The sequence below is a fragment of the Balaenoptera acutorostrata genome, chromosome 9, assembly GCF_949987535.1.
Source record: "Balaenoptera acutorostrata chromosome 9, mBalAcu1.1, whole genome shotgun sequence".
Classification (NCBI taxonomy): domain Eukaryota; kingdom Metazoa; phylum Chordata; class Mammalia; order Artiodactyla; family Balaenopteridae; genus Balaenoptera; species Balaenoptera acutorostrata.
In genome coordinates, this window is record NC_080072.1 from 103,105,615 (window position 1) to 103,127,208 (window position 21,594).

Sequence of the window (21,594 nt, forward strand, 5' to 3'; positions counted from 1 at the left end):
TCTAGTCTAAGGAGTGTACTCTGTAGAGATCAGTGCTTTTTATGGCTGTGGACAATCCACCAGAACAAGGGAACAAGTTTGGTTGTGCTGGGCCTGGGTTACAGTGACATTTATGGTAATAGGAATTTATTATTAATGGCATCTATGCCAAACAGGGGTTTGCTAACTTTTTCTGTAAGGGGCCACACAGTAAATATTTAGGCTTTGTGGGTCTAATGACCTCACTACTGCACTTACTCACTTCTGCCTTAACTGCACAGCTCTGCCATTGTAGCAAAAAAGCAGCCCTGGTTAGTATGCAAATGAATGGGTGTGGCTGTGTTTCAATAAAACTTTATGACGTAATTTTGAATTTCATATAATTTTCACAGGTCATGAAATATTATTATCATTTTTAAAATGTTTATTCCCAGCCATTTAAAAAAGCAAACACCATTCTTAGCCCACGGGGGCTCCAGATTTGGCCACGGGGCTGTGGCTTTACGACTCTTGATTAGAAACCTGGAGTACTTAATAATTAGCAATTAATAAAAATTATTTGTTCACCAGCTTTATGTTAGTGTCATAAGGTGTCTGAACAGCTTTTCTTTCTCTTGAGTAGGATGAATGACTGTTGAATTCCACAGTCATTTAAAGTAAGCACTTCAAGAACTCTTGTGAGCTGAAGCTCCATAATCTTCGTGCCTACAGGGCTTTAAGGAGTGGAGGGACTCCACCTTCTAATCCCTCTTTTGTCCCTCACCCTCTTCAGCCTGCCCTGGAGGCGGGGAAGCAGGCCAGGTGGCCCCAGACTCCATCAAGTCTCAAGTCTTTCTCCTGCTGGAATTCCCTCCCTCCCGCACCCCTCCCCTTCCTGCCCGCAAGACTGCAAGCCAGCACCTTGAGTGTCTCAGGGGAGGTGGAAGAATGGGATTATTATCCTGTCCTACAGATCTAGAGGCCCAGGTACAGAGAATGCCAGAGGCATTCACTCACAGAGACTGTGTGGCCTGGGAAGAAAAAGGTGATAGGTCAGGATCTTCCTCTTGTGCTTTAGGCGTGATGGGTGGGGTTTTCACCAAATGTGTGTCTCAGTTCCACCGTCTGGCAGTATACCCTCTGTGTAAACCTACCCGGGGAACGTCTACCTTTAAGATGTTGTAACCCCGTTTCTCCATTGAGCTGAAGTCTAGATGCTCTCCCCCAGGGTTGAGAAAGAAGCCGAACGTTAACGGTTCACATCCTGTCTTTTCTCAGCAGCCAGCAGAGCAGCCATGACGATGACTCTAGCAGGTTCCTGAGTCCTCGGGTGCGGGAAGAAAGGTAAGATCACATGAGGAGGGAGAGGATGGGAGCAGCGATGACAGGGGGTGCGGAAAATGTTTGAGGAAGATGGTGCTTCTGCGGCGAGCGAGAACTGTGGGAAACTGCAGAGAAATAGGGGCCCGCCAGACCTCTGTGCTCAAACACGGATTGGGAAGAGGATGCTTCCCCTCGACCCGAGAGGGGACCGATTCTAAAGGCTTTTGGTGTTCAGCAGGGGGAGAAGTCAGTGCGTGGAAACCAAGTCCGTTGGGAAGATGTCAGAGTGGACTTGGGACCTGAGGCACACTCTGAAGGTTGGGTACGGTGTGGAGCGGGAGGGGAAAGGGTATTTTGTGCCCGAGGAAAACGGCGTGGCCGGGCATGCGTGTGTGGCATCAGAGTGGTACCTGAAAGGTGGCTTCGCCTCTTGGTGGGTGTCAACCAAAAGATACAACCAAGCCAAAGATCGGAAGAAGGAAGGAGTTATCCCAAGGCAGTGTTTCCCCAACAGCAAAACTGGGGAAGTTTTAAGCTAAGGGTATTCATGCGTATTCGTGAAGGGGCTTGAGCCGAGGGGAATTCAGCATGGAATTGGAACAGAGGTCGCCAGAGTTCAAGCGTTAGTTGATTGACCTGAGGAGGGTCACCATCACCCTTCCGCCCTCCACCTGGGTGGGGGCACGTGGGAGTCAGCACCATCAACCTGTTAACGTCTCCCACCTGGTTGGGGTTTCTGTAACTGCAAAACAGCTCAAGGATACTGTTGTGTGTGTCCCTGGAGGGGGGATCCAGGACCCTGCCCCAAGGCTGCACTATTGTTTCTTGACTGTTCCTCTCCTGTCTCCTCCGTATCCCCTCCCTTCCCTGATTAGCAACTGTTTGAACCTGCCCGCTGGAACTCAGGGAAGGTCCTGGGGGCTGAATGAAGCCTATTTCCTGTAATCAAGAAGTGGGGGGCACAGAAAGGCTTCTGTGCCCAGGAGCCCCACAGGGTCCTGCTCAGTATCACTATCTGTTTGCAAGATGACAGCAGAACACCAGGATTGGAGTGGATGGTAGGTGTCAGAGGTTAACGGAGAATGAGGTGGGGTGTACAGGGGGCCCTGAGGTTACGGAGGCTCCTGGATGCTCGTTTGAGGCTCTGAGGTGGGACTGGCTAAACACTCAGGCTGTGGGCCCCAGGTGGCATCTGCTGCAGGTAGCACCTCTAAATGGTAGACAGAGGGAGCGGTCTGTTGCAGCAAGTTAAGCTTCTGTGCCCAGCGAAGGTGGACCACACTGACCTTAATGGAAAGGGGGTCTCAGCAGGCATGCCACAGGACTCTACTTTTGGTCTAGCTCTGTTTATCATTTTTATCAACAAACTGGATGAAAATGCAGAAGGTACTTTTACCTCATTTATCAAACTTATGGTGACTGCTCAGCTGAAAGGGAGTAGAGAGAACACCAAGGATGATAGAACCGAGACTTAGTATTATTTCAAATAGAACAGTAGGTGGAAACAACACGGAGTATTTTAAAAAAGGAAATGTGCTATTATATATTTATACATTTATATTAGAATAGTTTCTTAAGTGTAGGGTTACCACAGGGAGCCTAACTTGACAGGATCTCATGTGGAAAAGAACTTAAGGGTTACTTTTTAACCAGCCAAATATGAGCCAGTAATATGAAGCAAGTACCAAATGATCTTTAAAAGTCTGAATTCATTACTGGAAGGATGGAGCATGGATTTAAAAAAAAAAAAGGTTTCACTGTAGTCTGTACTAGTTTGACCATATCTGATGTATTACTCTCCGTTCTTTGGAAATGGATATTGATAAATTAGAGTTCAGAAAAGAATGATCAACATGATAACTATGTCATTATAAGGATTGGTTGAAGGAAAGGGGTTTAGCCTAGAAAAGAGAAGGTTTAGAATGACTATAGCAGCACTCTTTAAATATCTGCAAGCCTAAGAAATAGAACTAGAGGGGTAGAAGTTACAGCGAGAAGGATTTCAGCTCAGGATGAGAAAGAACTTTTCCATGATGAGAGCTGTACTGCAACGGAACAGGCCTTGTAAAGTAATGAACTATCTCCTCCATACAAGTGTTCGGGCAAAAGCTAGATGGTATGTCATGAAAAGGATTTCATCCTGGGCAGGAGGGTGGGACCTTCCCTTTATAAAGTTTTATGAGTTCTGCCTTAGTTCTCAGTTTTGTGCTTGTTACTAACCAAAATTAACAGTTCAGCTCATCAATTTAGGCGGAGGCACGGGGCCTCCAAGGGGCAAAGATTAATCACTCTTGTAAAGATGCTTTCATCAGTTATGATCTGATGGCAGTGCCCTCAGTCTCTAGAGTGGCCTTGGCTCTCTTTTCGGTGCTGTCTGGATTTTGACAACCATACTCTCAAAATTGGAAGGGTCCGTAGAGTTCCCCAGCAGAACTCCCTTCCCTGTGCTTGTGCGCCAAACATCTCTGGAAGCGTTCCGTCCATTTCTGATCATCATACCTTCAGCTGCCCCTCGTCTATCTGCTCTATGATTGGCAGCTCCTCAGCTCCCTCTGTTTTATCCCTGCTGCTTAGGGCATTCCTGGGAGAGATGAATAAGTGCCAAATTGTACATATTCTGCAATGCGTTTTTCCCAAGGCTGCTTGCTAACTGGAGAGAGCCCTGCCTTTTTGTTCAGTATTTGGGATTGTATGCTGATAAAAATTATATTCTAGCTCCTTCTCTGCCCACTCCCCCAACCAAGTGAAATGTTATGGAGGGTCTCCCTTCCAAACCTCTGCCCAGAAAAATCCTCTAAATGTCTTCCCTGGTCCTTTCTTCTCCCTGGCCCACCGACAGCCCCCTGAGCTCTTCATGGTGGATGTTGGATACAGTTTTGCACTAGCTCACCTTGGGCAGTATGGGAAACAGAGAGGGCTGGGCTCAGAAGGATGCTTCTTGTGGCGGTCCCTGTGGACCCCTCCCCTCGAAGCTCAGGACTGATGTGTGTTCACCATGGCCTTTCTGAATGAATTCTTTTTTCCCTTCTCAGCCAGTGGGTTCTGCTGGAGAGAGCAAGTCCTCAGAGTGCTAATTAATCACTCAGCCCCAGCTCAGCACAAACCTTTACACCCTGCACCTAATCCTTCCTCTAACATGTTTCCACCCAATTAAGAGACTCTCTGGTGCGTTTTGGATATTACTCTGTGATATCCTAACCTAGAGCAAGTGTGAGATCTGAACCCTGGGGAGATTTTCTGCGGGGGTGGGGGAATCTGGTTTGTGCCCTTTGCTCTGGGCCCAGTTTGATGGGCAGCACACCCTGCTGGTTACAGCGGCATTCCCCACACTGGCCAGGCCTTCCTGGACAAACGGATCATCTCATTTACTCTTTGCCCCTCCCCTGGGAAGCAAGTAGAGCAGGGTTGAAAATGGTCAAGTATGAAATGGGTAATATGGACCCTTTTCTGTGGCTCCTCCTAATTCTCCAAATCATGTGGTCAATTACAGAATGAAGGATCATTTCATAGAGCAGGCAAAAAAAAAAGTTTGATTTCTTCTGGTTTGTTTTTGGTTTTGTTTTTCTAAAAAATTTATTTATTGTATTTATTTTATTTTTGGCTGCATTGGGTCTTCATTGCTGTGAGGGGGGCTTTCTCTAGTTGCGGCGCGCCGGCTTCTCATTGCGGTGGTTTCTCTCATTGCGGAGCTTGGGCTCTAGGCATGCGGGCTTCGGTAGTTGTGGCTCGCGGGCTCTAGAGCACAGGCTCAGTAGTTGTGGCACACGGGCTTAGTTGCTCCACGGCATGTGGGATCTTCCTGGACCAGGGATCAAACCTGTGTCCCCTGCATTGGCAGGCAGATTCTTAACCACTGCGCCACCAGGGAAGTCCCGATTTCTTCTGTTTTAAAGATCAAAATTATAACCCTTTAGTACGAGATAACTTTCAGCTGGTTAAATAAAACATTGATTTTTCTTTTTTCTTGTACAAGGTTCAGAATGGATGTAATATTTAGAGACAAATAGCTACTCTACTGTAGTCTAAAAACAGTCCACAGGACTTCCCTGGTGGCTCAGTGGTTAAGAATCTGCCTGCCAATGCAGGGTACACGGGTTCGAGCCCTGGTCCGGGAATATCCCACATGCACTGGAGCAACTAAGCCCATGCACCACAACTACTGAAGCCCGCACGCCCTAGACCCCACGAGCTGCAACTACTGAGCCCATGTGCTGCAACTACTGAAGCCCGTGAGCCTAGAGCCAGTGCTCTGCAACAAGAGAAGCCACCGCAATGAGAAGCCCATGCACCGCAAGAAAGAGTAGCCCCCGCTCACCACAACTAGAGAAAGCCCGGGTGCAGCAACAAAGACCCAACGTGACCAAAAAAAGGAAGAAGAGTCCACATTACAGCAAAGAGGGAAATGCCTCAATAAGATATCCAAACTTAAGGGCTTCTAAGAATTGTATATTTCCTCATTCACATCAATTTCTGTCCCGAAGGAAAAAAAGTCTTTGGGTAGGTGAGTGCAAGAGGTGGTCATTTCCTGGGCAGATGTGCATCAGGGGGAAGGGGCAATTTTGGGAAAAGAATCAGTTTATTGGGAAGCAGGGATTGTCTCAGAGATAGGAATAATTCCCTCAGGTTTCTGGTTGAAAGCAAAATAGATCTAACTTCCCCAAAGTGTGTATGTGTGTGCGATGGAATTTGGGATACTAATCCATTTTCATGCTTCGAGGTGAAGTCACGGGTACACTTACAAAGCACTAGTACCCAGGTTCAGCCCAAACTGGAACTGCTGGTAAGGTTTCTGAGGTCCCCAGGTCTTTATTTATTTAGTACATTCACCCAGTGGCAGGACCTTTCATACAAAGCCAGTAGTGTAGAAAAAGGAGCTGTTTTTACTAAGGACCGTTTATGTCCAGGATGTTAGTTTCAACAGAACGTGGTCTCAGTCGAACAGGAAGCCTTTTCGTGGTAGGAAAATGAGACGTGGAGAGGGCTGGAGTGTAACTGAGGACCAAGGCAGGGCTCCATGCATTCACGTACTAATTCCTGCATGCGGGCATGTGTGCCACAAACCTTTATTAAATGTCTTCAACATGCTGGAGCCTGCCTGAGTCCAGGCTGCAGCATGAATAAGAGGCTTGCCCTCTGCCACGGGGCCCTGCGGTGTGCAGGAAAGAGTGAGAGTCTCAGTCAGCAGACCTGGTTTCGTCTGCCTTCTTCCATGTTGACTGTGCATTTTTAAAAGCATTTTCCTCGGCTTTACTGAACCTTAGTTTCCTCATTTGCAAAAGTCTTTTCTTGTAAAGAGTACATGAGATAACATGTGTAGAATGCCTGGTACTTAGTAGGTGCTTAGTATGGTGGCTGCTAGGACTCTGATGGTTTTGGCTATCGTGAGGTTTTACTCTCACTGTCTTAGCAGATCTGTGTTCTGTCCTTGAAGAAGCAGAGACACAAAGAATGTGTAGAATATTGATCATCTGCAAAATACCAGATACTGACCCTGAGGATAAACAGATTAAGGCATGGTATTTGCCCTCAAGAGCCTTCTTGTCTATGGTGAGACATACCTATAAGTAAGCAAGTATAACGTAGTGTAATAATTGACAGATGGAATTTTGTCTAATAGAATTTCGTCGTAGTAGAACTAAAGAATTTGTTTACTAATGCACCTAATCTGTGCAGTGAATCTTGCATATACTTTTATATATATATATTTTTAAACATCTGCCTTTTTCACTTTCCATATATATTTTTTAAATTTTTATTTATTTATTTATTTATTTATGGCTGTCTTGGGTCTTCGTTTCTGTGCGAGGGCTTTCTCCAATTGTGGCAAGTGGGGACCACTCTTCATCGCAGTGCGCAGGCCTCTCACTATCGCGGCCTCTCTTGTCGCGGAGCACAGGCTCCAGACGCGCAGGCTCAGTAACTGTGGCTCACGGGCCCAGCCGCTCCACGGCATGTGGGATCTTCCCAGACCAGGGCTCGAACCCGTGTCCCCTGCATTGGCAGGCGGACTCTCAACCACTGCGCCACCAGGGAAGCCCCGCATATACTTTTAAATAAAACCTCTCAACAGCCCTATCAAATAGATGCTATTATTATCCTCATATTAGAGTTTAGGAAACTGAGGCTCAGTGGAGTTAAGAAATTTGCCCAAGTAATGCAGGTACTCTGCTTGGGGCGAGGATTGGGGAGGAGGGAGGGAGAGGGCAGTGGTATCCAGAAAGACTCCACGGAGAGGGGGAGAGGGCTGTGCGTCAGCTGAGAGCTGCAAGGTGAGTAGGAGTCCGTCACATGGACAGCATTCCCAGGCAAGGGAACAAGATGTACATAAGCATGGAGGCGTGAGAAAGCAAGGCATGTTCAGGAACGGCAAATACTTCAGTACTGCTGCCGAGGATGTCCCAGGAGCAGGGGTAGCTAGCGAGCGGCTGGAAATCATCTTTGTACAGGTAAGCAGGTGCCTGATCATGTCACATCCTGCCATGATTGAGTGGCCCGTATTTATAGATGGGGGAAGTGAGTGAGGGATTTGGAGGAAGGGGCACCCAAGTCTCTCCCAGATATTCTTGTGAGAAAAATCCTTTTCATCCTAGTGTGAGAGATGGATTCAAGGAACAAACACTGGAAGCAGATAGACAAGGAAGGATACTGTGGCAATTGTCCACCCATTCGTTCCCTCATTGAATAAGGGCTTTATTGAGCACATACTGTACGCTAGCTACTCTTCTGGGCATTGGTGGCTACAGCTATAAACAAGATAACCATTGTTTCTCCTTTCACGGTGCTTACTTTCTAGTGAGGGAAGATAGATAATAAACAAGAAAACGTCAAGTAGTAATAAATGCTATAGAGAAGATGAGGCAAGGTGAGGTGGTGGACCAAGGCTTTTTGGGACTACTGTGAGTTAGGTGGGAGGGACGGCTTACTGATGTGGTGACATTTAAGGTGAGACCAGATGGGCACATTTCTGAATTATGGTAGAAGAATAGAAAAGAGGACTTCTCTGTACCTCACTCTCCTCATCTATAAAATGGGTATAATAATAGGTCCTACCTCATAGGGTTGTTGAGAAGATTGAATGTGTATATGTGGGATGATTAGAACAGGAATGGTGCCTGGCACATGGCTAGCATTATATATGTGCTTGCTATTATTGTTATTAATAATAATGCTATTGTTACTAAAATACTGGGTAAAGCAGGAAGATTTGAGGAGCAGGGGTGGTAGTGAGTTTCATTTAGATGTGTGGAGTTTGAGCATGGAGTGTGCCGGTGGAGAGATACACTGTGTCGTTGGCCACACCTGTTTGAAACTCAGGAGACAGGACTAAAACTTCTTGTTTGGAAATGAGAATATAGTTGAGGCCAAGAGTCTTAGAATGAGCAGAGTTTAAGCAGAAGATAAGGGAAGGAGGAATTTGCAAAAGATTGCCCACTGAAGCTAGGAGAACTAGGGGACAGAAATATCGTAGAAGCAAGGAGGAAGAGACAAAGAGGGTAGATAGGTAAGAGCTAAAAAAGATCTTCTGCAGTGGTAATTAGGAGGTTGTTGATAACCATAGAGCAGTTTTAGAAGAGAATATATGCGGGGAGGAAGGAGAGTCTGAACATGGGGAATTCATTCTAGACATTTGCTTGGGAAGAAGAGAAATAGAGATGGTACGTAGGGGTGTTCGGGGAGAATGTTTATTTTAATATAGGGAGACCCAGCACATTTTTAATCTCAAGTAGAAACCGGTAGGTCAGGGATGAGAATTTTAAAGAGGACATCATTCATTCATTCACTCAATGAACACTTATCAGTTATATACTGTGTGCTCTACTCATCAAGTTCCCAGTCTTGTTGAGGAGACAGTGTTAACATAACTGAGTGTATAACAAAGAAAATACAAACTCGGACGTGTGTACTGAAGGATGGGAACACGGTACCATGAGGGAGTGTATCAAATAAATTGGGCCTGGACTGAAGTGGGGGTGGGATGAGAGCATGGTGGTTGATCTAAGGCCAGAAGGATGAGCCTGAGATGGGAGGGAAGCAGTGAGACGAGACAGATGCGATGAGGTAAGATGAGAGGAGCTTTGTTGGCCACAACAAGGACTTGAGTCTTTTTTTTTTTTTTTAATGAAACTCTCTAGGAGTTAAGCCAGCATTTTATTTATTTATTTATTTTTGGCTGTGTTGGGTCTTCGTTTCTGTGCGAGGGCTTCCTCTAGTTGCGGCAAGCGGGGCCACTCTTCATGGAGGTGCGCGGGCCTTTCACCGTCGCGGCCTCTATTGTTGCGGGGCGCAGCCTCAATAGTTGTGGCTCACGGGCCCAGTTGCTCCGCGGCATATGGGATCCTCCCAGACCAGGGCTCGAACCCGTGTCCCCTGCATTGGCAGGCAGACTCTCAACCACTGCGCCACCAGGGAAGCCCAGGACTTGAGTCTTTATGCTCAGAGCACTAGGAAGTCACTGGAAGTCTTTATTTTTTATTTTTTTTAATTTTTAATTTTCATTGGAAGTCTTCAGAAGGGAGCGGACAGGGTCAGATTTGCATTCTGTAAAGACTGCAGCTTGGAGAAAGGATGCAGAGGATCAGCTGGGGCAGTTGGGAGGCTGTTACAATAGTCCAGGCAAAGGACTGAGTATTGGTAGCTTGGACTTGGGATGCTGGTTGTGGGGAAAAAAAAGTAGATGAATTCCAGATACATGTTGGGGATAAAATGCCCACAACGTGGTGATGCACCGGACGAAGGGTGTAAGAGAGAAGGGAGGTCTCCAGAGTTGGTCCTGGGATTCCATCTTGCCCTGCTGGGGAGTGCCTCTGCTGAAAGATAAGGAAACGGGTTTGGAGGAGGCAAGAAAAGCTGGACCTAGATCACAGGTGAACGGATTAGCCTTGAATAGGAGAGAATAGTGGATGTGAGTGCAGGTGCGTTCACAGGTGATGTGGTAGGACAGTGAGGAGGGTAATCGCAGCAGCACCTATTTTCTCTATGTAATAGGAAAAAGGATCATCTCCGAAGATCAAGGAAGGTGAATGGGAACAGTATGAGGCTGGGGCGTCATTCATTTGGGGATTTCTTGTATCACCTCTTCTCTGACTAGCTCAAAAGACGTTCACATCTTACATGTCTTACTGGAACGCACCCTCATTTCTCCCAGATAAGGTAGGGAAGGCAAGTTTAAGTTTCATCGCGTCTGTTTTCTAGGTGTAGTAGCGGGCTGTGGTTAATTCTGCCGGACACTTGCCCCATGCTATGCACTCTTTGGTTTACTTATCCATCTCCCCACTAGCCCATGAAACCCTGGAGAACAGAAACTGTATCTCTTATACCAGGCACAGAATAAGTGCTCTGCAGCAGATGTGTGTGGAATTTATGAACGAACAAACACAGAAACCAAGGCAATGGAATTTGAGCCCCCGGAGTTGGAGCAAGGCCAGAAAGCAGACCCACTCCTTCCAACTCAGGTCTGGCCACTGGAATAGATAGCTTCCTACTAGAAGGAAAGATGTTTTCAATTCTGTCCCAGAAATTGTCCCCAAGTCGCATATTTCCAGGGCACTCTAGCCCCGTCTACCTGCCTGGCCGCCAAATTCCCCGTGGCCCCGCGGACACTGAGGTGATGGCTCGGGTCAGCTCCCTCACCGGGAGGAAGGAGCCAGGAGTAGCAAACCCTCTGGGAGCAGTGCCCGTGGCCCTCCCCTCCTTCCAGCAGCTGACATCACATGCAGGTACAGCTCCATCCTCCCTGTCTGAGGACAAAGGAGGAGAGGAGACTGAGTGCCCAGAGCCCGTGGCCAGAGGCGGGAGGATGGGGGAGGGCTCTGTGCGGAGCCCGGGTCGCAGGCAGGGGGCATCCCCGGAGCACGGAGCCTGAGGCTAGGCCCTCCACCCGCCTGTGTTCTGTGTGAGCACTAGGGCAGGGAGAGCTCAGGTGCAGGGGCCAGGTCGACAGCTGAAGGAGCTGCCTGGCCAGCAGCCCCAGAGGGAGCCTCTGGCCCCCCAGGTCCCTGTGGCCATGTGGCAGGCCCCCCCGTGAGCCCAGCATGGTCCACAACCTGCGCTCCCCGACGGTCTCTTGCAGCACAGCTGTGAAGCAGGCCTGCCATCACCACGTCTCCTCCCTGAGGAAGAAGCTGTCCTTTCTACGAGCCAAGTAGGTGGCAGGGGGCCCTGGAGATCAGGGCACGAGGACTTGGCCCTTGGCTGGTTTGGGATGACCCGGGGCTGTTCACGGAGGTGGGAGTGCTTTGGGGTGTCTCCCACGTTTGGGGATATTGCAGTTCCTTGCTAGTGACAGGCCCCCAAGAGGGAGAGTGCTTGTTGCCAGAGGCTGAAGGTAAAGGGGAAGCGGGGGTTGGGGGGGGCAGTGAATGAGGCTGCGTGCTCCTCAGTGGATGGCGTGCTTGACTGGGCCTCGCCGAGTCGTCTCCAAGGAGCTTCCTTGGCTGTCTGGGTTCTTCCTACCAGGGGGCACTCTTTTCCTCTCTGATGGTAAATTACTTCAGTTGGTAAAGAACTTGGAGGTCCCAAGAGAAAGGTGCTGAAGAGAATGGTGTGTTCTGCCTGATTTAGGGTTCTCTGGTGTCTTTGTGGGTGTTAATTCCCTTCCAGTGATAGGGACCTATGGATAGGGACCTTTGGGGGTGTTGCCTTTGTGTGTTCACATCTCATATCCACTCATTTGGGACTTTGCTTGAGCAGCTGCCAGGGACATCTGGGCATAAACCAGGTGTGGGGCTCTTTTCCCTAATGTGGGCCTGGAACCTGGCAGAATCGTGGGGCGGTGTTTCCTTGCCAGACACGCTGTGCCTTGGCCTTTGTGACAGGCAGAGGGGAGGGGGTTTTCTGGAGGAGAAGGAGGTTGCAACCTCTAGGATCAGAGTTAAATTCAGGGGCTGGCAGGCATTGGAGAGAGAGGTGCACGTAAACTTACGGGCAGTTTTGTTTTGTTTTGAAGAGAAGCAGCAGTGAGGAGAAGGACAGATGGGACAGCTGGGGTGAGGGGAGGACAGGAGGAAGAAAGGCAGTGAGAGGCTCAGTGGATTGCCAAGGTGGGTAGGGGCTTGAGGTGGTCGGTGACGATCGCGATTCTCTCACACGCACACATGCCCAGGTGCAGCCACCCACGAGCGTGCAGCCGTCGTTGACGAGGGTTCTCTCCCCAGGGCGCTCTCAGGCGGAGGGTGAGGGTGGGGAACACAAGCCCAGTCCGCACCCTTAGGAGGTGGCTCCTCAGGCCCCGACTACCCCGCGCTGTGGCCCTGCAGCCGGCCCCCAGCAGGGCATGGCAGCACCGGAGAGGCTCTGATCCTGCGGTGCTGGCGGCAGGGACAGGAATCTCTGTGCAGTGGTCACGTGGGGCTCAGGACCCTGCTTTGAAGGTGAAGGAATGACCTCAGGTTAAATCCTGGCTCTACCGCTTACTGGCTGTGGGCTGTGGTGCTTTCACAGCATTTTATCCTCTCCGAGCCTGCTTCCTTCTTTGAAAATGGAGATAATTGTACCTACTTTGTAGAGGTTGGGGGGATCAAAATGAGAAAAAAGGGGAAAAACACTTGGCACTGTGTCTGACGCACAGTAAATGGTAGCTTCTGTTAGAGTTACTGTCGGCAAACTGTTGGCTCGGGCCACGCCTGGCAGGTGAGTGGAAGGTAAGTTCTCAGAGAACCGTAGTTGGAGATTTGGTTCGAGTGAGTCCGGGAGAGGTGACGTTTGATGACTCCCCAGTCGCCCGGGAAAGCCAGTCACATCAACTCCGGTCCTCACTCGCCCCCAGCTTCCTTTCCGTCTTAGCACGAATGGTGTCATAATTATATTTATTTGTTGACTTGGTTGTTGTCTGTCTCCCCCGCTCGTCCTAAACTCCATGAGAGCAGGGACCGCCTTTCTTTTATTTGCTAGTGTGTACCCAGCATTCAGCACGGAGCCTGACACATGGTAGGTGCTCAGTAAATATCTGTCCCATGAATACGTGTCTAAGGCTTTGCTAGCTCTAATGTCCTATGATCATGGGATTCTGTGACTATGGCCCAGAAGGAGGGCCGCTGTAGCCCTAATGCATCTATTAACCATTGTGACAGTTTCATGGTCCTGGAAATGGTTTGATCTGTGTGCCCCTTTTTCCGATTCACATACACGTGTGCTTAGAGGATGGTGCGGTCTTGTGGCAGACAGCACATAGGCGTTTGGATAGTAGAGGAGAACTTATTTTAGGTCTGGGCCAAGCTCTGACTTTGGGGGGCAGGGCGCTTCTGCCTTCCCCTCCTGCCCGAGTTCCCAGTTTGTAGCTTCGCTCCGGCTGCTTCTGTTGCTGTCAGCAGAACTGTCTGCAGGTGTAACCATCACCTGCTCTGCGTTTCTCCTACTCCAGCATTTCTCCCTTTCTGCCTGAGAAAGCGGGGTTATTAACTATAGCTCAGCAAACCGCTCTCTCTGCGGATGCCATAGTTGGAATTTAGACTGGGGCAACTGGCAGGATGGACGGTAAATTTCGTTCCCCAGTGTCTCCACTTCCTACTGGGAGAAATAGTATCCTCCTACCAGCCAGGGTGAAGAAGGAACGTGAGTGGGTGACAGCTCGGGGCTCAGGCCCGGACTCCGCCCGCAGGCTTGCTCTGCTCTGCACTGCATTCTTTCCTCCCTCTTACACGAGGGCTGAGATGCAGTCGGAGGCCCAAAACCCTGGGTTCTCTTCTTAACTGGTCACTGAGGAATAATGTAAGCTCAGAGCAGGTATTTACAGAGGCCACTCCTTGCTTTGAAGCAATCGTTGTACCAGAAGTTGATACTCCAGCTTGGTTGCAAATCCCCATCAGTGAACATTTTTTGAGCGGTGCCACCAATGTCATGTGTAAATGTAATTACGTAAGTTGTATGTGTGCACTACTGTATGAAGTATTTGTATATTATATAATTAAGTAGACATTTTTAAAGGATGAGCTAAAAAGAAGTATAAATAAAAGTTCTAATATTTTCTTCCTGCACTGCATGAGTAAGTGTTCATACCCCCTTGATAATGAGCAGCCAGCTTGGGAGACCCAGGTTCTAAGGCAGTGGTCCTCAACCTTTTAACGGGTGTCAGAATCACTTGCAGAACTAGTTCAGCATGCACATTTCTGGGCCCCTCTCTCTGATTCTGAGCCTCTAGGAATTTGCACAGATAACACATACCCCAAGTGATTTCCATGTCGGTGGTGTTTGAGAAACACACTTTGTAGGCTGAAACCTTCTAGCTGGTATCAAGCGCCCAATTTAATAGGCCTGGGCCAGGGAGAGCCTAGCTGTCCCAGTCCTGGCTTGTGACATCAGTTCTAGGGAACCTCTGGCAGACCCTCGGTGCCTTTTTACCCAGCCTGGGCTGCTGGTGTCAGTGCGTGGCTTCTGTTTTTCCCTTAGCTTCTGCACAGCCCAAGAATCACCACTGTGCAGTAAGGAGAAAGGTGGGTGGGTTGGACTGCGTAGTTAATCATTTCATCTTATCTGTCATCACTTTTCAGGTTGCTCAGTGCCTCTTTTCCTCTTGTCCTCAGGCAGGGGAGCCACAAGCAGTTAACTGCTGGGCTCCCTCCCTCTCTTTGCCAGTCCTCCTTAATCCGAAGGGGCAACTCTTCCACTGAGATGCAGGGAAACCCATTGCAACCCTGGTTCAAAACGGTCCTCCTCCTCCGGGCTGCAGGGAAGGGGCTGAGGGAGTGGAGGCAGTCTGAGTATCCCCCGCCCGCCCGTACATAAACACAGAAGTTCCCTTGGTCATTCTTTGTGTGAGCGTGGTGGGTGAGTTCGTAAGTAGAATTCGGGGTTGGACTTTAGAAACTCTTAGTTTATTAGTTTGGCTCCATGCCTTTGACTTGCTTTGGGCTCCACAAAGTGGACAATTTCACCTGCTCAACTCCTTTCCCTCTGGAAGTGAAACAACTATTATCCATGTTTCCTTTTCCTGGCATCTTAAAGAACGGGTGGATTCGCTTCTGGCTGAGAGTTTACATCAGTTGTCCTTGTAAATAAGGGTACAGAACAGAGATCTACAGAAGGAGCCCTTAAGAAGGAACTTAAGGGGCCAAACACTCTCTACTCCTTCCTAATTGATGAATTTCTTCTTCACTATCTATGTCAAGTGGTTTTCTGCCTCTCTATGAATAACTTCCATAATGGGAAATTGACTAAGGAAATTAATTGGGGTCTTTTTCAGTAAAGAAATCTATAATTATAAGAAACTACTGCAAATCTACAAATGAGAAGAGCAAACGCAAGACAACACAGAATGTCTGTGTACTTAGTTTGTGGGCACAATATCAGTTCTGAGGTATTATTTGTTATTACTAAGAATAGCTTCTATTTTGAGAGCTTATTCTGTGCTCGATGCTGTGCTTTTCATGTGCTGTTCTTATTTTATCATATTAGCGACCCAGGAAGGGAAGTTACTACTCTACCCATTTTCTAGATAAGGCAAAGTCCATTGCCTTTCCTTGTAATGTGGCAGAGCTGAGATTTGACTCCAGAGCTCAAGTTTTTATTTGCAGTGCTTTAGGACTTCCCGTTGAGAAAGGATACATGTGGGGATCCAGTGCGGGACCTTCTGCTTTTCCTTATATCTGATGGGTCTATCTTTACCAGCTTGCTAGAATTGAAGCTCCAGATGTGGAGGTGTATGAGCCAGTCTATTAATGAAGATTATCTCTCAGAAAGCTTCAAAACCAGACAGAACAGGAAACACACAGCGAGAGGATAGACCCCAGTGATTCTGAATGATGCAGTTAAATGTGCCTGAAGGCCAAATAGGTTTTTTCTTTTTTAATCTTTTTTGAGTATGTTTCCTATGCCTTGTTCATTTTGAGAAGTGCCTTAGGATTTTATATGTACAAAAGTTCCAGTGCACCTCTTTGTTTGACAGTATCTCTTTCTGAAACTTTCTTTCGGTTTCACTGTTATGCCTAAACTGCAGAACAGAGCCATTGTTACTCTTACCTCTCTGCAGGTACCAGGTGAAGCCCCTGCAGGCATCTGCAGGACCTGCAAAAATTCCCCTTCCCTCTGGGCTCGCCAGCACCCCCTGCTGGTGGTGGCTTTGCCGGGAGAGGAGGGAGTGGTCATCTGATCCCTCAGTAATGAGATCAGCCGTGAGTCAGCAGGCAGAGAAGGCTAAGGGAGTGGCCTGGACTCCACTTCTTCAGTTGTGGAGGGCAGGGGTGTCTGCCTGGCAGGACAGCTCCCACCTCGTAGGAAGAGAGGACACTGGGGGGGAAGGGAACTGCCAGTACAGAGGAAGGATTGCTGGTTGGCGTTGCTGTGCAAACGGGTTTGTATGTTCTTCTTAGACCCTCTGCTCAGATTCCTCTGGGACCCATGAGTTCTTCCTTGGACATTTAAGTAGCATGTTCCTTGGTCATTCTTTTCTTTCCCACCCCACGAGCTTCCATAGCTTCATGGTCTGTTTGTTTTCTGGATGTAAGCGCTGCAGTGGCAGCTCCAAGGACACATTGGAGCCAGTGACCTTCAGAAGACAAGCTGAGGACAGTCTGGAGAGGGTGGTAGGCTCTGGAAGCATTCCCCTCCACGTTTGCCCTCGTGTGCTGCCGGCTCGCATCTCCTCCCCAGCCCCTGGCCCAGCAATTGGTGCAGATCTGTATCTGCATCTTTCAACTTCGTTCCCAGTCCTCTGGGAGAAACCTGGGACCCAGAGGAGGACACTTGGAGACTTCCCCTCAGCTTCCCCCTTACCTCTCCCACGCGCCTGGTCTGGCAGCTGCAGAGAAGAACAACGGGGGAGTGAAACACTTCTCAACAGCGCCCCTACAGCTCCCAGCCCCGCCCCCCAAGGCTGCTGCCGCTCACTGGACTGCCCAGGGGTCTGTGACCTCTGTCTGTCACCTTATCTTGTTTTTCTCTCAGTTTCAACAGTAGTCACTAGCGGGTCCCGAGTCCAGCGTCCAGTGATGTCCCAGTGGCATTCAGACGGTCCCCACCTCTCCCGCACCGGCTCTTCCACCAGCGCCCGCCTCCGTCTGCAGTAGAGTCTTTGGTTGTACAATGGAAACGTGTGGGGCTCCCGTTTACCATGTACCGTAAAAAGGTCAGGCAGTGTGATTGGTTTTCTCCGCGCCCCCCTCCCTGCTGACCCCCTGCTCAGTTAATCCTGTGGCTTCTCATCTGTTCTCACCCTGACCCCGATGTGAAAGTCTCTGACATCCTCTGCCGCCCTGCTGTAGGTCTTTTGTGAAAATTGGTACAGGCATGGGAGTAAACCTCCAGGGCAGGGCGTGGGAGGATTATCCACCTTAGGCATTTATGAGCCTTTCCATTTCTGAAGCACTTGCACAAATCTGTCATGTGGAAGTCTAGTTCAGGGACCAGCTGCTGGCTGGAGGTGGTGTGACTGGGGCGGGGGGAGGGCAGGAGTTGTGTAACCAGACCAGTGCCAGCTTTGCATTGGCGCCAAGTGCAGATGGCTCGGAGGTTTGGGGGAACTCAGAGAGTTCCCATTGTTCCCAGCCCCCTGAGTACCCTTAAGATAGTAACCATAAAGGCGACATTATTTTAGTTAACATTTGTTGACTGTGCCTATTATGTGTCAGTCACTGTGCTCTTGTTTAAATTTCTCCATTTTCCTATCCAGTAGTATAACTATTGCCTCCATTTTATAGACAAGAAAACTGAGGCTTAGAGAGGTGTCGTAACTTGCATAAGAGCACACAGCTGCTAAATGATGGGCTGGAATTGGAACCCAGGTAATCTGACTCTAGGTTTTAAGCACTATGCAGCACTGCCCTGTCCAGTTCTAGAGGCTGATGTCCAGGCGCTATCACTGATATTCCTGTTGCTTGTGAGGTCCCAGGAAGCGCTAGCGGCTGGGGGAGGTGGGTTTCCCCTGAGGAGCTACAGTGTGAACCGAGGCAGAGACCTCCGAGTCTGGCCTGAGCTGTGGGCTTCCCTAGGGGTGCCAATGGGGGGAGGCGGGCGGCCTGACACTGTCCCTTCCAGCCAGCAGAGGGTGCATTCCTGGAGGTGACTGGCCCCTGGCTGTTTCCTTTCCACCTAGAACCTGAATCTCCTTCTCTCCTTGCCCTGACTCGGCAGCAGCTCCTGCACCCCAGCCCTCCCCGACCTGACATCACCAGAGAGCAGTTCAGCTGTATGAGACCAAGTCAGACTTGAACCTTGCAGGGTTAGCTGCCGTCTCCCTAGTTTCCCTTGTGCTTGGCTGTTTCTCTCCAGCCACAGCTCCTCTCAGACGCTTCGGTCAAACGCTATCCTGGAAATTTCCACTTTGAGTTTGTAATTGCCTGGTCTCCTTTCTCCTCCCACTTCCAACTTGATCAGTTTCCTGATTTTCTTTGTGCATCTTTCTTTCCCTTCTTATTTTCATTTGGACTCTTTCATCGTTCTTTGATGGCTTTTTCCCTCAAAACTCCCTTACATGCCCCCACAGTGTCCACTACCCTTCAGCATTACCTGCAAGTGTCTCCCCTTGGTCTTTCCCTGATTCCTTTTCTGCCTTTGCCTTGTCATAATGACACTCTCACCTCGCTGTTCTAACGCCTTTATTCACCTGAAAAAAGCAGGTGGGTTTGTTTTCTGTCCAGTCTACCTCTACCGTCATCAATGGGGTCTTAAAATTTCATGCTCTGGGGGGAGAGGTCACATGGATGAGGGAAGACAGGAGGTGAACCACTGAATTAAAAAAAAAAAAAAGCTCAGTGTTTAAGTAGTATTTACTGTGTGCCAGACACAATTCTAAGCCCTTTCTGTATGTTATCACATTTAATCCTCATAGATGCCGATGAGTTGAGGAATAGCATCCCCTGTCGTACAGATGAGGAAATGGGGGCACAGAGAGGCCAAGTAACATGCCCAAGGTTACACAGGCGGTGCGTAGTTGAGTCAGAATTCAGACCTAAGCAGGGTGACTTGAGAGGCAGGCTCTCCACCAGGATCGACTGCCTCTGAAGAGTTGATGGTCAACAAGCACAAGAGAGGAGACGGCACCTTCCAACCCCTCAGACATGCACAGTCACACGGTCAGGATCGTGGGAACTCACACACTCTGCCCCTGTTCACTTTCACCCTGCCTCCCTCTTTCTTTTTCTGTCTCTTCTCTCAAAAGAAACTGCCGTTTTCTGTGTTCGGGGAGAGAAGACATCAAGTGACCTCTCAAGGTCTGTTGTGCTGGGAGACTCTCCCTGCTTCATCACTGCCTTTTCAGTTTACAGGCATCAGTCAGACTCTGGAGAGAAGGGATTTCACCTTTTTTGGCAAAAAGGCACCCGATCTGTGTTTGTGGCCTCAGGATGGGCAGGGGGTGACCGGGGTGCACATTTTACAAGCAGTGCAGGTGAGGCCATCCCGCTGCCCCTCACTCAGAGAGCCGCACACGCCACAGTGCAGCAGGCAAGGCTGATCCGACCAGGCTTCGAAACAGCCTTGCCTGCTTTCCTGGCAGCGCGTCCCACCCACAGCTGCCAGAGGAAGGGCTTCCTAAAGGTGCAGCGTCAGCCTCTGCGCTGTATCCGGGCACTGGGTGCCCGGACTCCCCACCACAGCTTGACTGGCCCCAGCCCATAGTCACTCTAGCCTCTTTTCAAGCATCTGGGGTTTTTTTTTCCCCCCACTTTCTTAACTTTATACCTAAGTACAGTGATTAAGGAGTTAGAATATAATACGTAGGGTAAAGTAATTAGTACGAATAATTGCCCTGGAGAGAAAATGGTATGATGATGTTATAAAGGGGCTCCCCCCGCCCCACCCCCCCACCCTTTCTCTGCCTGCCTGCCTGCCTGCCTGTCTGTCTGTCTTTCTGTCTTTTCACTAAATGTTAGGCAAAATGGAAGGAGATTATAGCAGTTGTAGAAGAGAGAGCTTCTGGTCTCTAGTTCAGAAGGCAAATGCATGGAGTAGAGGAGCGATTTATCCTGTGAGGAATCATCTAGATCAGTTTCTTGCTGGGAAGTAGCAGAGGTGCAGATTCGATGGCTACTTAGATACCCTGCATTAGCTTTCCTTTCCTTTTCTCCTTCAGTGTCATTCTCTTTCCCGTCTTTCTTCCTGGAGTTGGGACGTAGTCCTCCTCTTCCTTCTCATTAAAGCTTAGCACCGTCCCCCACCTCCCGCCCCGCCCCATCTTCTAGGCTGTCTGTTCTATAGCTAATAGCGCTCTCTGTGCTGCTTTGAGTTCAGGACGGACGCACTGCTTTGTAAAATAGACATGGATGCTTCTGGCGGAGCAGGTCTTCTAAATGCCGTCCTCCGTGTTCCCCATCAGGGCTGTGTGACAGCTGGATGCCTTGAAGAACTGAGTAGGTGAATGTGGTTGGTCATTTGGGAGACTGGGTGGAGTCCCATTAACGTGGGTCCGATCTCTGTGTGGATCTGATGAAGCAGAACGTCCCCGTTCGTGGGTGCTAGCCTTCTGCCCTCCATCTGTTTGTACATTTGACTGTCAGCCCAGGAACAGAGAGGACTGAAGGCCACAGCGATAGCCAGAAGGCACATTCCGGGCCTCTGAGCAGAGCTGACATGTGCAGGTCTGGCACGGCCCTACACCTTTGTTATTTTTGTGGGCGTATAGTGGAATATCGCCACTGCGGTACTAGCAAAGCCTCTTACCCACTTCAGGTTGACTGTATCTGTGACCACAGTCTAGGACTTATAGAAACCAGGCAATGAGTTAATGAAAAACGATCCATGGGCCTAAATGATTTTCTGTTACTCTCATCCTCGTCCTTTTTCTTTTTTTTTTTTTTTTTTTTTAAGGATTTTCTTATTTATTTATTTATTTATTTATTTTTGGCTGTGTTGGGTCTTCGGTTCGTGCGAGGGCTTTCTCCAGTTGCGGCAAGCGGGGGCCACTCTTCATCGCGGTGCGGGGACCGCCCTTCATCGCGGTGCGCGGGCCTTTCTCTATCGCGGCCCCTCCCGTCGCGGGGCACAGGCTCCAGACGCGCAGGCTCAGCAATTGTGGCTCACGGGCCCAGCTGCTCCGTGGCATGTGGGATCTTCCCAGACCAGGGCTCGAACCCGTGTCCCCTGCATTAGCAGGCAGATTCTCAACCACTGCGCCACCAGGGAAGCCCCCTCGTCCTTTTTCATCTAGGTTTATGGAACTTGGCGGCCCTTGGCTGATAGAGTTAAGATGGGAAAGGGAAGGGGGAAGTGATACATTCGGTGTTTATGATGGCTGGAAAATAATGTACCGCCAGGAACCAGGTTACACATCTTTTTTTTCCTCCTTAATTTCAATCTTGATGGTTGACCAGTTTGGTCAGGTGTCTTGGTCCACTTTTCTGCTTAAATAAAGCGATCATGAATGAATCTTTGTTGATTCTTTTTTTT

At 49.1% G+C, this 21,594-nt stretch overlaps 1 protein-coding gene across 3 annotated transcripts in view; it reads left to right on the forward strand.

Annotated features, from left to right (window-relative positions):
- The window catches only part of GRAMD1B (GRAM domain containing 1B), a 181,409-nt gene that overhangs the window by 41,354 nt on the left and 118,461 nt on the right, over positions 1-21,594 (forward strand). For all 3 annotated transcript variants that reach the window (XM_028162448.2, XM_057552848.1, XM_057552847.1), the window contains exon 2: positions 1,237-1,302. In XM_028162448.2, the coding sequence (XP_028018249.2) occupies positions 1,237-1,302 (66 nt within the window). The remainder of the gene's footprint in view (positions 1-1,236; positions 1,303-21,594) is intronic.